Below are 14,315 nucleotides of genomic sequence, written 5' to 3' on the forward strand. Positions count from 1 at the left end.
TTTGTGTCTTTGAGTCACTTAATATTTGAGGTTTTTCTATTTATTGATAAAGAAGTGGACTTGGCCTGCAAAAATAAGTTTAAACTTACCTAAAGCATAAATATTTTTCACATTAAAAAATTAAAGAGAAAATCGCATTAATTTTTCGCATTAATGCTATAAATCAATTTATATCAAATTTTGCGGGTCAAGTCTACCTTTTTATCAACAAATAGATCAAATTTTGAATATAAAATGATTTAAAGACACAAATAACACATTTGGACTCTCACCAGCGACAATTAATGTGAATCATATTAAAATTTTAATGTGGCAAGTGTGATAACACAGTAAGAATGACCGTCTTGAGACGGTCTTACCTGATAGAGGGTTAATACTTTACCTGTGTATCTTTATTAACTCTCCTGCAGACGAAGCGAATAAACAATGTTTTCCATCGTGTATTAAAACAAATGAGTTAAATCTATATTATAAGAACTATATTGTAAAATCAACATTTACATGAGATTTCAAAATACGAAAATAATATCAAAATTTACAGAAAGAACAGGACAAAATAAACTAAATTAAAAAAAATACATTGGAGAAGTTGAAAAAAAAATACACTTGTTACCTATAATCTCATACATTTATGATCTGATTTTCTTTTCGTGTCTGCATTATTACTTAACGATATAATTAATTATTCTCTTCAGTTGAGATTTCTCTGTGTAGAAAAATCAATCAATCTCTGTGTGCTTTTTATCTTGCAACACTGCTCTGGCTATCTCAGCAATTACGGGAGCTCTCAAAAATCATCGCATTTGAGTCAATTGCAAAAGAATTGAGAAAATTTGTCTTTAAAACCATAAGCAAAAAACTGATCCTCCAAAATTGAGATGTTTGCGTTTAATTAGATTAGTCTCTTTTTTTGGTGAATGAGATGCTTTCTAATTTGTTTCTTGTTTTTTTTTCTCAATAGTGCCCAAAATGCTCTCACAATTTTCATCACCTGTCGTGTTTCAATGTTTGAATTTTTATCAGAGTTAATTAATTAGTTTTTAAAAAATATCACAAGGCAGCTTTTAAAAGTATCATATCATGTCTTATTTACATTGTACCAAAAAGAAAGAAAAAAACACATTGAAAGAGAATATTGGAATAGAATTGAGAGGGAATAGTTTTATCGTAAAACTTTCAATTAGCACCATTTATTATATAGTTTTCTTTTTTTTTCCTCCTTATAGACACTCTAAACTTATAAACATTTCATACACGATACAACTCTTTTAAAAAGGCAGGAGGGATAAAAATCGTAAATTTAACATTTAATTGGGATTATTAGTGTTCAACTCGAGGACGTTTTACCCATAAATCGAACTGTACATAATTGAAATATATTTCATATTTTAACTGTCTTTCACATTACTATCTAGTGAGATTTATTGCAAATATTTATTAAAAAAAACCACATCGTATTCCATCAATTTGTCATTTCCAATCTTTTTCTCTGGGAAAACTTCTTTTTTTTTTCTATCTCCTTTTGAAGTGAAAATTATTATTAAATTGTATTGAAATTTTAGCTCCATTAAAAATTATTCAAGCAACAAAACCACTTCTATGTTTTATTTAATTGGTCATTTTATTGCTTATTCAATTGAGAAATAATTATCAACTACGCCTAATATGGTATTTAGGTAGAAATTAAATATATAGTCTAAGATTTTACGATATATTAGATGAAAAAAAAATATATTGCAACTAGTATTTCTGGCTAATAAAATTACAGACACATTAAATGTAGATCTTTTTGCACGCAAAAGTTCTTTCTTTTATCTAAAATTCAATAAAAAGGAATATATTACTCAATGTAAAAAAAACTGACCATATGGTTTCACTGGAATTATTAAAACTTACACTATAAAAATTAAAATTCTTCTTTCACTCCTTTCTTTCACTCTCTCTCTCTCTATCTCTTTCTAGAATAAATAATTTATTGTACAATTGATTTACTGGCCCCATAAACTGGCTTAAATATTTTACGAATATTTCTTTTTTTTTTTGCTTAAAATGATCTTCATCATCACTCAACGATCAATATAGTATGGATTTTGTGGCAATATTGGTGTTTTCTTTCTGTTTAAAAAAAAAAAACAAACTACAAAATAATTTAAATTAATGCCCATGCAACCGTTAAGTAAATCAGAGAAGAATACCTATATATGAATATCTAAACCACAAAATCTAAAACTTTCAGACAATATAATTGGGATTATTGCGTGTGTTTAAACTGGCTTTGAAACTCCCACCCCCGCGCCCCAAAAATGTCCAAGAGAACCTTGATGTAGAATGGCACTTCCTGCAAATCTCTATATCCTCTCCCGTATACCAACTCACTATCTGTGAATCACATCGGAAATCTCTGTCGAGTCAAAGTTCCACCAGACAAATTGCCCCTCGAGAGATCTGCAGCGAAGGAAGAGTTAAAATAAAAACACGACAAGTCAGCGAGACCGGTGGCAAGACAGCACTTTGCGTTCAAAAGGTGCAAATTCTGGCTAGTGACGCCTCATGTGCAGTGCCAGGTGGTCTGAGCGACTGAAGGACCGGGTGCACATTTTGCAGCAGAACGGCCGGAGACCTGTGTGCTTCCGGAAGTGGCGTGTCAGCTCGTCTGATCGTGCAAAACGCCAAACACATCCTTCCCATGTGCACACGTACGGTTTCTCCCCTAAAAATATAAAAGATTTATGTTTATTAAATATTTCTTGAATTCTGTGAGATAATTATTTATAAGTGTTAAATCTTTATAGGGTAAGTGTGTCAAATTTCGGCATAGTTGCATGGAAGCAACAAAGCCTCAAGTTTGAAATGTAATATTTTTAATAAAAAATTGAATATTTTTGTTACTCTTTCATAAGGAGTATTGCTTGAAACCTTGCAGACAGTTTATCATCTTTATTTTCTCTAAAATAATTCTTAATACATTTTAAAATGAATAAAAATGTAGACATAGCATTGATGGCCTTTTTCGGCCACCTTCATTATCATAGTTCCTTGTCCTTCCAGAATTCTTTCAATGTCTTTTTCAGATCATCTTGCTCGTCAAAACTAAAAAAACTAAAAATTCACGGAAATTAGAGGAACAAATATATGGCCGAAATTGCAAGCTGGCCGGAATTTGGCACACTTATCCTATCGGCCTTTAAGTTTTTCAGGATAGCAGCATATTCAGAAAGTCAATTTCGCGATTTTTTTTATCAAAAATATAATACCTTAGCCCACAGAATTATTAAATATCCTACTCTGAGAATAATAGTTTGCAAAAGGATGTCAAAAGTTGGTCGTCACTCCATGTAATTAACCAAAAAATTTAGTAACCCATTTTTCAACCAACTTTTTTGCAAAAGGAGATCAATTTTTTGCAAAAGGAGGTCAATTTTGTGGAAAAATGAGCACTTTCCAGCGACTTCCAGTGTCAGTGTCACTGTGTCACTCAGAATTGTCAAATGGTAGACAAAATATTAATTCATTTTAGAATTATTTTGCAAAGTGGTGATAATTTTCGCGTGTTTCTCAATAATTATAATAGTGGAAATTGGGAGGAAAAGCTCTTCCCGTAGAGATTTGTGTTGTGATTCGGAAAAAGACAGTGCCGACAGAAATTAAATGAAATTTGAGCACTGTTTTGCAGGAAAATTGCTCAAATTATTTATTTGGAAAATTAAATTTTGTGGTTCAGAGGGCTTGCTCAAGTCCCTGGAGTGTTGTGTGATAAATATTTTGTATCCAAAAGACTTCAATACTGAAATATTTAAAGATTTGTTTGCGAGGTTGCAACCCCAGTGCAAAAGTTTTTGACATGTCGGATGGTTCATTTATCAATAATCCAACGGCTAAAATTCTTACATATATTAGTCTTGGATTAGGTTAAAACTGGCAAAATTTTCCAAGAAATTCAATAATAATAGCAAGTGTGAAAAATTTATTGTGAAAAAAATGTGTATAATCGTAGTAAAATTAAAACTCTTAAGTGCAATTGGCTTCTTCATTAATATTTCGGGTACGTCGATTTTATATCTATACGGCAGACAAGAACACTAAATATGCTTTATGATGTCTCAGTGTAGATGTTGCAGCTATAGTGTTAAGTTTTAGGCAAAAATTTGCAAAAAATTACATAAGGAGGACAATAATTTGCAAAAATACACCCAAATGGAAATATTTACACCCAATTGCAAGTTTTTCCATTAATTTACAGCTGATCTCCAAAATCAATCAATTTTTGCATCCAAATGCAAATTTTTGCAAACTATTTTTTTCAGAGTAGATTTGGACTTCCTTATAGTTTTTGTAATCATTCATAAAAATTGCATTTTTATCAGTTCTGAATACTTAAAACCATTAAAACACTTGTTTTTTCTCATTTGCCTTTTGGTACCGTCAGTCCCAAAAATTAATAAAGCTAGATAATGGCTGTCTCAAAACCACCGATTAATATTTTTTATTTTAACCCTTTAAAGTCCAGATGTTTTTCAATGATCGAAATCCACCAATTAAAATGAAATAAAAAAAACATGTAACTCCAAACCTCGGCAAGTCTAACAGAACAGAGTATATATTTTTTGCCTTTATGAACGATTGGAACCTAAATAACCCATAACCTTTAAGAAGCTTTCCTGAAAATATCAACGAATAATAATTTTCATTCTAGTGAAAAATATTATGTACCTATAGTTATTGTAGTTTTTATTCCTAAGAGGTTTTTGCTTAAAAAAATAGAAAAATAAAACAAAACGTTTGTAAGTTCGTCCATTCAGATTATAAAAAAATCCTCAGTATTAGGGCAGGATCACATTGACAATAAAATGCTCACCGTAGCCTCACCGTATTTCGTTAGTTTACGCATTTTCATTGCAATTCTTACGCAAATTTTCCATTACCGTATTACCTTACCTCATACTCGGTGGCACTAGGTGAAAATAATATAAGAAAATTGAAGAAATAAAACGAAAATTTGATAAACGGAAAGCAAAAAATTGTACGAAAAATTGTATCAAAAAATACTTTTGCTCACCGTTTATCGCATTTTCGTTTTATTTATTCAAATTTTTTATACTATATTCACTTAAGTGCCACAGAGTATGAGATAAGGTAATACGGTAATCGAGAATTTGCGTAAGAATTGCAATGAAGATGCGTAAATTAACGAAATATAGTGAGAATTTTACTGTCAATGTGATTCTACCGTTAAGCTCAAAAATTTACTGTATAGCAAATAGCTGGATATTTGCAAAAATGACCTAGATTCCAGCAATCTTCTTCTTTAGGATTATGTATAAACTTTGAAAAATTCAAACTTTTTTGCAAAGAATCAACTTATTCGACTTTGAAAATCTATTAGGAAAAAATTAAAGAAAGAAATTAACATTATTCGAAGGCATGAACGTTCGATGGGAGAGTGTACTTTCCCCTAACTGACCTTTAACCCTTTAAGGACGAGAAGGTCAAAAATTGGGAATCAGAAAAAAAACCATTTTTTGACTTCTTAGATCAATCTAGAACACACTTAAGGAGATTATAAAATAAGATGGAGAAATTTTATTTGAGAAACAAACGATCTGTGTGTTGATATCCAGAGGCTAACTAAGAATTCCATACAAAGCTTACCATTCGGCACATAAGATCTCCTCCAAAAAGCTCAAATTTCGAAACATTTTTAAAGTTAAACAGAGTGTGAATTATCCGTTGCTGATGGGTAAACAATCGTAACATTACTGATTTACTATTGTTTTGTTAATAATTAAAAATAGCCACTATTGATACAAAATTTCTTTTTACTCCCGAAAATACTAGCATAAAATTCTAAAATATAGCGTGGTTTTATAAGATGAATGTTTTATGTTTTCTTCCTTCCAGAACTTTTGTTGTTATGTATAACTTGTGGTATTAATATTCTTCGCACAGTAACTTCTGTTTTGTAAACACATTTTTAACATTTCAATGAGAGTGAAAGAGATCTAAATCTAGTCAACTCGGTCACTCTTACAGTTTTGAAAACGTATTTACAAAACAAAAGTTATTGTGCATTGACCATAATATAGGAAATCTGCCAGACATCTTATTTTAGCCAAGACACATTTAAGAAATTATAACAGACAGTAGGGAGATTCTATTCCAGGAATGAACCACCAACGGGGAGATTTCTGCCATGCACCAATTCTGTGCATTTCGAAATACTCCAGTTATTCACCGTTATTCAGGGCACTCAATGGGTCAAGTCGGTCAAGATAGAGTACTCGATATATGAAGAAATTGTTCCGAGTTCAAATTTCGAATCCCCTTTGGGTCACTAGGAATTTTTCTGGCATTAAAAGTGTTCAAATAGCATTCAGATGGCTTCACTGCCCTTGATTCCATTAGGCATGGGATTGACTACACGGACTACACCATCCTTGTTTAAGAAAAACTAATAATCCATCTCCCCTTGAGGGAAGGTCTAGTTCCTGGAGTGTTTTGCCAGTATTATTATTATTATTCGTCAATCGTTATTCCTGAAAAATATTTTCTTTTCAACACTATTTATTTTACCGGGTTTAGCACGCAACTTGTTTTCTGATCTGTCTCGAAAACAAATTAAATTTTTTTGTGAAAATATTTGGGGGTTTTCCAGCCAGAAATTTCACTATCTCTACTAATTTACTTTCAATAATTCCACTTAATTACCTTATAAAGTCAAAGATTTAATTATTATGGAGGGCCTACTTCTAGGTAGTGTGTTCTCAGACTCTGTGAGTGCTTGAATGTACTTGAGAAAGCTTCACAAAATAGGGTAAACTGGGGCACCTCCAAACACGGGGTAGCACCAAACACTAATTTTTATTTTTAAACTACTTGGACTATCTCTACCATTTCCTCAGTGGACAAGCATTCCTATAATGCCTATAAATTTCTGTAAGTCTTGTCCTCTGAAGTCGAGTATCTGATTAAAAAATCGGAGTATTTGGTGGTGCCCCAGTTTCCCCTAATCACAGAAATGGCTCCTAAGAGCATTAAAAAACAATTCCGAAAAGATTCAATTTGTTTCTAAGCAGTTATAAGCCAATATTTAACTTCTAATTGATTTCTTTCATCAAAAATTTAATAATTTTATCGTTGCACAATATAGTCAAGCTATGGAAAGCTTTTTGAATTTATTTCATAAGAAGTTATAGGTATGTGAATCCTGTTGACTCTTATGGTAATCTGAAATTTTAATAAGAACTCTAAAAAAAAGTCTTTCACAAAGATGGAATTTCATTTCATTTTCCACCCTTTCCCCCTATCAAAACTTTTATGAAAAATGCAAGGAAAATGTTATTTGCAAAAGCTCACCTGTATGTGTCCTTTTGTGTGCTTTGAGGTGGGAACTCTTGGTGTACACTTTGTCACATCCATCTGCATCACATTTGTGAATCTTCTTGCTCTTCCCAAACTCCACTCTGGTCTGCAAATGTACATTTCCCTCGCCCCGCAGCAAAATACCACTGAGTGGCGCCGAATGCTCACCCTCTGTGGAAAAGTGACTGGGAACTGTGATGTTATTGTTGTTATTGCTGCTGTTATTATTGTTGGAAATTCCACTGGCACCGGTCAGTGTGGAGTTAAGGTACTTTCGTGATGAGAGACTATCAAGAATTTTGCAAAACAGAAAAAAAACATCACAGACTGTAGCGAAACGGTATGATGACTGGAAAAACTTACATATCTTTTGGTCTTTTGGTTCCTAGCAAGTGCGGAGCCAACATCAACGGTGGGGGTGGTCGTTTTAGGTTGTTTGTTCTCGTTGGAGTATCTGAAAATTAAAAATAAAATATATTAAAATATTAATAACCAAAGCATAAACTCAATACAATTCTTAAAGGTTATCTGTGATCGTAAATTAATTATCCAAAGTTCAAGTCATGCCTAATTAATCATACACTTCTTATTTTTTGTTTAAAATTCTTGTTTAAAATATAAACGCCAGTCTTGGATTGTTTAAAAGCAAAAATGATCTATTATTTAAAAAATCTATAAAAAACAAGAATGAATATCAAAGAATATTTGTCCTAGAAAAATCTTAAATTATGCTAAGAATATAAAAAAAATGTTTTCGAAAAAAGCCTAATGAAATTAAATAATTGCAGGTTTCAACACAGCAGAAATTTTATTTATATTACGGTTTATAGAGGTTTTTATACTTTTCCATAAGAAAATTCAGGAATTTTTTCTCGAATACTTCAAAGATAAGCAGTAGTATCCTTCCCCAAAGTTTTCAGATAATTAAATTTTAAAGATTAGAATTAAATATTTAGTGCCAAAAGATAAAAGGCTTCCAATTCTATTTTAAGGACTAACTGTTTAACCCTTCAACCACGAGACACTTTTTACGGACCGAAAATCAACAATAAAAATTTAACCGATATATAAAATCAATAAAACGTCTTATATCTGACTTTGGAAAATTCCAACCAACAGGGTCTGATTCGGTGCATTTTTCACCTCTACGAGCGATTGGGACAAAAATAGCCTAAAAAATGAAGTAATTTTTCTGACAATACCAATGAATAATAAATTTTCAGTCTAATGAAAAATATTACATTTGAGTATTGTAGTTTCTTTATCCAAAACGATTTTGCTTAAAAAAAATTGGAAGTATAAAAAATAATTAAAATAATTTTTCAATATGAGAATTTCAAAATTCGTCATTTTTAAGTTTAAAAATTCACTATATAGCAAATAGCTGGAGACTTGTAAAAAATATCCTAGATTCATACAATCTTCTACTTTGCAATTACGTACAAAAATAAGAAAAAAATAACTTTAGGTAGTCAGGAAAAATTATTTTCTTTATGGGACACCGGTGTTCCAATCGTCCTTAAAGGGTTAAAGTTTCAAAGGTCCTCTCGACCAGCTTTATCTTTAAGGGCGGTTTAGAACCCAAGAAGAAAATATATTTTGCATTTCTTCACAACATTTCCCGTTTTTAGAGCATACTCAATTCTCCTTGAGAGTAACCATGATAGTACTGAATGCAGGGTTACAAATTATTTTGTAAACTTGAAAATTTAAAAGAGTTGAAAATCGGTAAAAACAAATTCCTAAAAAATCTTCCGAATTAATAATCTGAAAATGATGATATTGTCCAATACCACACAAAATAACGATCCTCATAAAGTACAAAAAACATAGTTTAGTCGGATGAGAAGAAGTTTGAATTGTCCAAAGAAAAACGACTTTGTATTTTAAATGTAATGTCTACTCTAAAATTTATGTATAAATCTTTGTAGCCACTAAGGAAGGTTTGTGTACAGGACCGAAAGCACTGCACAAGATTGAAGAAGTGTCTTTCCTTGTGAAGTGACTTCAAATCCACTGGCCATCACCGGAAAGTCCCCTATTTATACGTAGTACGCCAGATTCGTCATCCAATTATATAGTAGATAGGGGAAAGGCTCATAATTTCGTCCAATTTCTTATTTTGGACACTTTGAGGATAAAATTGGACACTAAAAATAAATTGATTAAAATTATGGATTTTTATTCCAATATTTGATGAATAATGAATTTTATCTAAATATTTGTTCTTTTTGGAAGATTTTAACACTAAATACGTAAATTTTTGAATATGATTTGAGTTGAAATTGCTTTGTTGAAAATTCAGTGTGAGCAATTGCTTACGAGAAATATGACAGAACTTCGTGTTTACTTCAGTTCTTATTTAGCTGTGGTGAAGTACTAACAATGTTTCTTCGCTTTTTTTTTAGTGATATTATTGAATATTCATTGAATATTGTGTTGATTCACGTTAGTAGTGATTTGTACATTTGACCTGAAGTGAGATTTGCCTTGTGAATTAGATTTTTCGTGTGAAAAATGGAAAATTTTCTAAGACATTCACCATTGAGGTGATACTCCTTATTTTGGAGAGGTGTTTTTTTCTTGAAATTTCGTGAAGTTTTAGCTTTTGTGATGACTAGGTTGGACAAATGCCTGGAGAAGCAAAGTAGCATCATCTCTACGAACGAGATGTAGTGAGAAAAGCCTTGAAAGGCTCCCGGAAAGGCCAGGGAATGAGCGAATCCGCACGTACTTGGAGTATCGAAGTCAACTTACTTTAATGAATGATATGGAAAGTTTCCGGGCTTCTTGTGACATTCTACGATTCTCTTACATGAACAGAAAGTGGACTTGGTTTGGTTGGTTCATGAAATGAAGAACAATGGGCATCCTGTTGAGGCCGATTAGCTGTCCAAATTTATAGCCAAGTTGTCCAAATTAATAAACAAGTTGTCCAAATTAATAAATAAGAGTCAAATTCACCTCTACATATCAATTCATTTTTAAACGTATTAAAACTAATTTTAGTAAAAATAAGACGATAAATAGCTTGCCAAGTTTCTAAACAATCTTTCTGAAAAGAGAGTAACAAAAAAAAGTCAATTAGTATTGAAAATATCGCACTTCAAACTTGGAACATCGATGCTTATAAGCAGACTGGTCAAAATTATGAGCCCTTACCCTATGTACTTTTATATCAATTTACCGTGACAATTACACTCATAGGTAAGACGGTGATGGACACACGGGGGGATGCCTTTAACAAAAAGATGATGACTAAATTCTATTAAAATTTGCTATAAACAATAAATTACCAATCAATGCACAATAAATTAAAAAAAAAAAACAGTCAGCTCATTTGGATTTTTGTCTATTTCCTTTTAAAGAAATAAGTCGCTTACATTTTTCAATCCACTTTAGAAGACCGATTCAATGAAGCTAATGACCACTAATTTTACAAGTAATATGAGATGAAAATGAAAGAGTGCAAAGAGTTGCTTCCTAAACGAACATAGAAATAACTTGAGTGAACTCATTAGAAAGCCTTTATAAAACAAGTGCAAAATTGCCATGTGAATCCAATAGACCTCTAATGAGTCAGTGCAATCAAGGGAGAAATCCTTGACTGGAGAACAAGTGAAAATTCACCTCATGATGAAGTGTTTGGTGACCTTTTTGTCAATTGGTTACACCAAAATGTCTCTCCTAACTAAGAGTCTTTGTGCCGTGAACAAAAGTATGACTGGAATTAAATGAATGCATAGAGTATTTTAGCATCGAGAAGCTTAAGAGTTTCCCAAAAGCACATTCCCTTTCCATCATCGGTCGTCAAAAGAGAAAAAGAGCAAGAAGTGTATGAGCTCAAAAAGTCAAAAAGAGTTGATTTGGGAAATGTAATGAATAGGTTCTCACGATCGAATTGGCGCAAATGGAAGGTGTTTTATGTTATTTCCATCTAATGGCTCGACCATGCCTAGTTTGGTGTTTTTTTTTTTGGTTTTGTACCTCAATGGTGAGAAAGTTAGATAACTTCACCAAATGACCTGTCTTTTGTCCACTATTGTCTTCCTAAATCTTAAATCGTAAGCGACGGTTTTTCACTTTCACAGACCATGAGTGCTCGCATGTGAATTCTATTAACCTTCAATATCGTGTGAATTTTTTTTGTTCATTCTCATACTATCTGCACACCCGCTAAAAGTGGCAGCATTTCGTGATGGAAGTCTCGGTGGAGCATGTTTACGATGGCGATATTATTCAATTAAAATTGCATCTCTATCGAATGGAGTTTGCAGTGATTGTGGTCACGCCTTTTCTCTTGCACCCAACTCCTCATCTTGACGACTACACGCGCCTCATTGAGAGATTTTATTAATAATTCAATTGCTGAACAGAAGCCGGATACACCATGGAGTTGAGCGCTTTTATATGTTACAGGAAATCCTCGATTAACCATCCAGACTAATTGATATAAATGAGGGATTTTCTTTTTCTGGACGGGACAAGATTGCTTCTTTCAGGCACTACATTACTTACTGTTCAGTGTGAGTACTAATACAGAACTGGAAGATATGTCAATACAAAGTATAAAATCATATGAAATAGTAGTGCTAGATTAAGAATCCAATTTAACTGCAAGAAGTAAGCTTACAAATAAATATAATTTTGGTTCACTCACTGTTTTCTAGTGTATCTCAATTGATTTTAACCAATTCGTGATTTATTTCAAAATCCGCCCAAAACACTGTAAAATAAGCACTATTAAACTTCCTATAAGAATTCATTTACCGGTTTATTACCAGTTGAAATCGATATAAATTCGTTGTCAATTTCAAGGTCCTTACAATAATTAAAACATTCTTGTAAAGTTGGTTGAGAAACAATGGAAACGATCCATATATAGGAATTTAATTTAAAAAGTAAGTTGGGGGAAGTGAGGCTACTTTGAGCAGTGGGGCTATATTGATATACGATTTTTTCGCAAACTTTTAAACGAAATCGAGCTATAACGTAATGTAATTTAGTTCTACAAAACAATTGTGCAACTGAAATAAAATAGTTGTACGGTCTAGCTTCTGTTAAAAATATGCGGAAAAATCGTATATCAATGTAGCCCCACTGCTCAAAGTAGCCCCACCTCACCTATCAGTCAATAAATCATATTTAAAAATTTTCTTGGAATTCATTGTAGATAAAACAACTGAAATTATGATGATTTAAAAAATCGAGAGATGCTGATAAATCTATCTATTGAGGGAAAATCGGTTAGAATACATAAAACAGTAGCTTAATTCTTAAAAGTTTGAATTCGCAAAAAATTCTCAAAATATGATCCAATATGTCAGGTTTATGCGGAGTGGTATCAGCTACAATTCAGAAATTGTATCCATTGGATCTCTCGCTGAGATCGAGATGATTCAGTAATCTTTAATTAAAGTTCTCGTGCTATGTACGATTCCAACTATACGTAGTGACTACACTGAGAGAAATCCGAAAAAGTCAAAATAACATTCCGGAAATGTTAATTTTACCCTGTAGCATTGATCCGAAATCGGTGTAAAGGGACAGATAATCCTAACCGGCTTATGTAGGTGAGATTCTTAACGTGAGCTAACTCGGAGTGCATGCAAATTCGATTTGATGCTGAAGTAGGGAGACGCCATTCAGTTATCTTGAATAAAATTCGTGAAATTATACAAGTTTTGTATTTGAACCAAAATGTCAAGGATTTGGATGAACTGACAGAAAAGTGTTATATGGGTGAAATGTAGACCAGAATGTTCTCTATAATTTTGCCGTAGAACTTGAACTCATCGATTACTCAGAAGCCAAGATAAGCGAGGTTTTTTGTTTCTTAACTCGTTTTTTCATCCAGAGTGCCCCAAGTGTTCATTTGTTGAACTTCAACTAAATCAAAGAATTGTTGTATTTTGCGGGACTTTCCATTTAAACCCCTATTTTAAGTGTCTTGGTGGAGTAGAGGCAGTCAAATTGGCATCTGAGTGATTTCAAAGCGTTATTATGGGAAAAATCAATTGTTTCACACTTAAACGGCAAAATCGGAGTGATAGCGTAGTCTGAGCGGAAAATGATGTATGGACGAAATGTAGAGACAAATGTGCTCTACAATTATGTTGAAGTAATCATCAAAATCGGTTCAGCGACAGTCGAGATAATTGAGGTTATGTGATATTGAAATTGGTTTCTCGACTGTGGCGCCCCTAGTGTTGGTCCCACGAAGTTCAAATATTCTAGAAAGTTGTAGCATTTGGTGAGATCTTTCGTTTAAGCCCTCACTCATCAAAATCGGTCACATAGAACCGGAGATATGATTTTTTGAATTTTGTGAACTTTGACCCCTCATATCTCCGGTTCTATTGAAACCACAGCGCGCATACGCACCATTTTGGAAACGTCCTAGACTGGACTACAACATACTAAAATTTCATTAACTTGCACAATGCCGTTTTTGAGAAAAGTGACTTTGAATTTCGATGAATTTTGACGCTATCACAGCGCCACCTGTGGTGACTTTTTGAACTTCCATCTGAAAGTGCTCATCGAGACGAAACCAAAAAGGTAAAATTTAGGTCGCTATGTTAATTAGAACCGGAGATAGAGGCCGGTCAATGTTCGAACTTTGACCCCTTATAGCTCGGGTCAGGGGTTATGGATCGACTTAAGGTTTTTTTGTTTGATAGGTATAATCAACGGCTACAACATACTAAATTTTCAGCCCGATGCACAATGGAATTTTTGAGTTATTTAACTTTTAAGATTTAAAAATTTTCTTTTTAAAAAAAGCGCCCCTAGCGGTGGTTTTATGAACTTGCGATGTTAGAAGGGGAAGTGGCATTTTACGAGAGCTTTCCAAAAAGCCCTCACTTTTTAAATTCTGACAATTAGAACCGGAGTTATGGCCATTTTAAGAAATTTTTTTTGGACCCTTATAGCTCGGGTCAGGGGGGTCGGGG

General features: G+C 32.8%; 1 protein-coding gene across 2 annotated transcripts in view; it reads right to left on the reverse strand.

The window, feature by feature from the left end:
- Window positions 1-457: 457 nt before the first annotated feature.
- Window positions 458-14,315, reverse strand: part of LOC129803119 (Krueppel-like factor 8) — a 112,493-nt gene continuing 98,635 nt past the window's right edge. Inside the window, exons 4-6 of one of the 2 annotated variants that reach the window (XM_055849471.1) lie at window positions 7,723-7,813; window positions 7,354-7,646; window positions 458-2,710 (exon numbers count right to left, since the gene is read on the reverse strand). In XM_055849471.1, the coding sequence (XP_055705446.1) occupies window positions 2,538-2,710; window positions 7,354-7,646; window positions 7,723-7,813 (557 nt within the window). In that variant the 3' untranslated portion in view covers window positions 458-2,537. Of the gene's footprint in view, window positions 2,711-6,636; window positions 6,798-7,011; window positions 7,647-7,722; window positions 7,814-14,315 lie in introns of those variants that run through there. The other variant, XR_008751841.1, reaches the window with a different exon arrangement.

The sequence above is a fragment of the Phlebotomus papatasi genome, chromosome 2 (assembly GCF_024763615.1).
Source record: "Phlebotomus papatasi isolate M1 chromosome 2, Ppap_2.1, whole genome shotgun sequence".
Lineage (NCBI taxonomy): Eukaryota > Metazoa > Arthropoda > Insecta > Diptera > Psychodidae > Phlebotomus > Phlebotomus papatasi.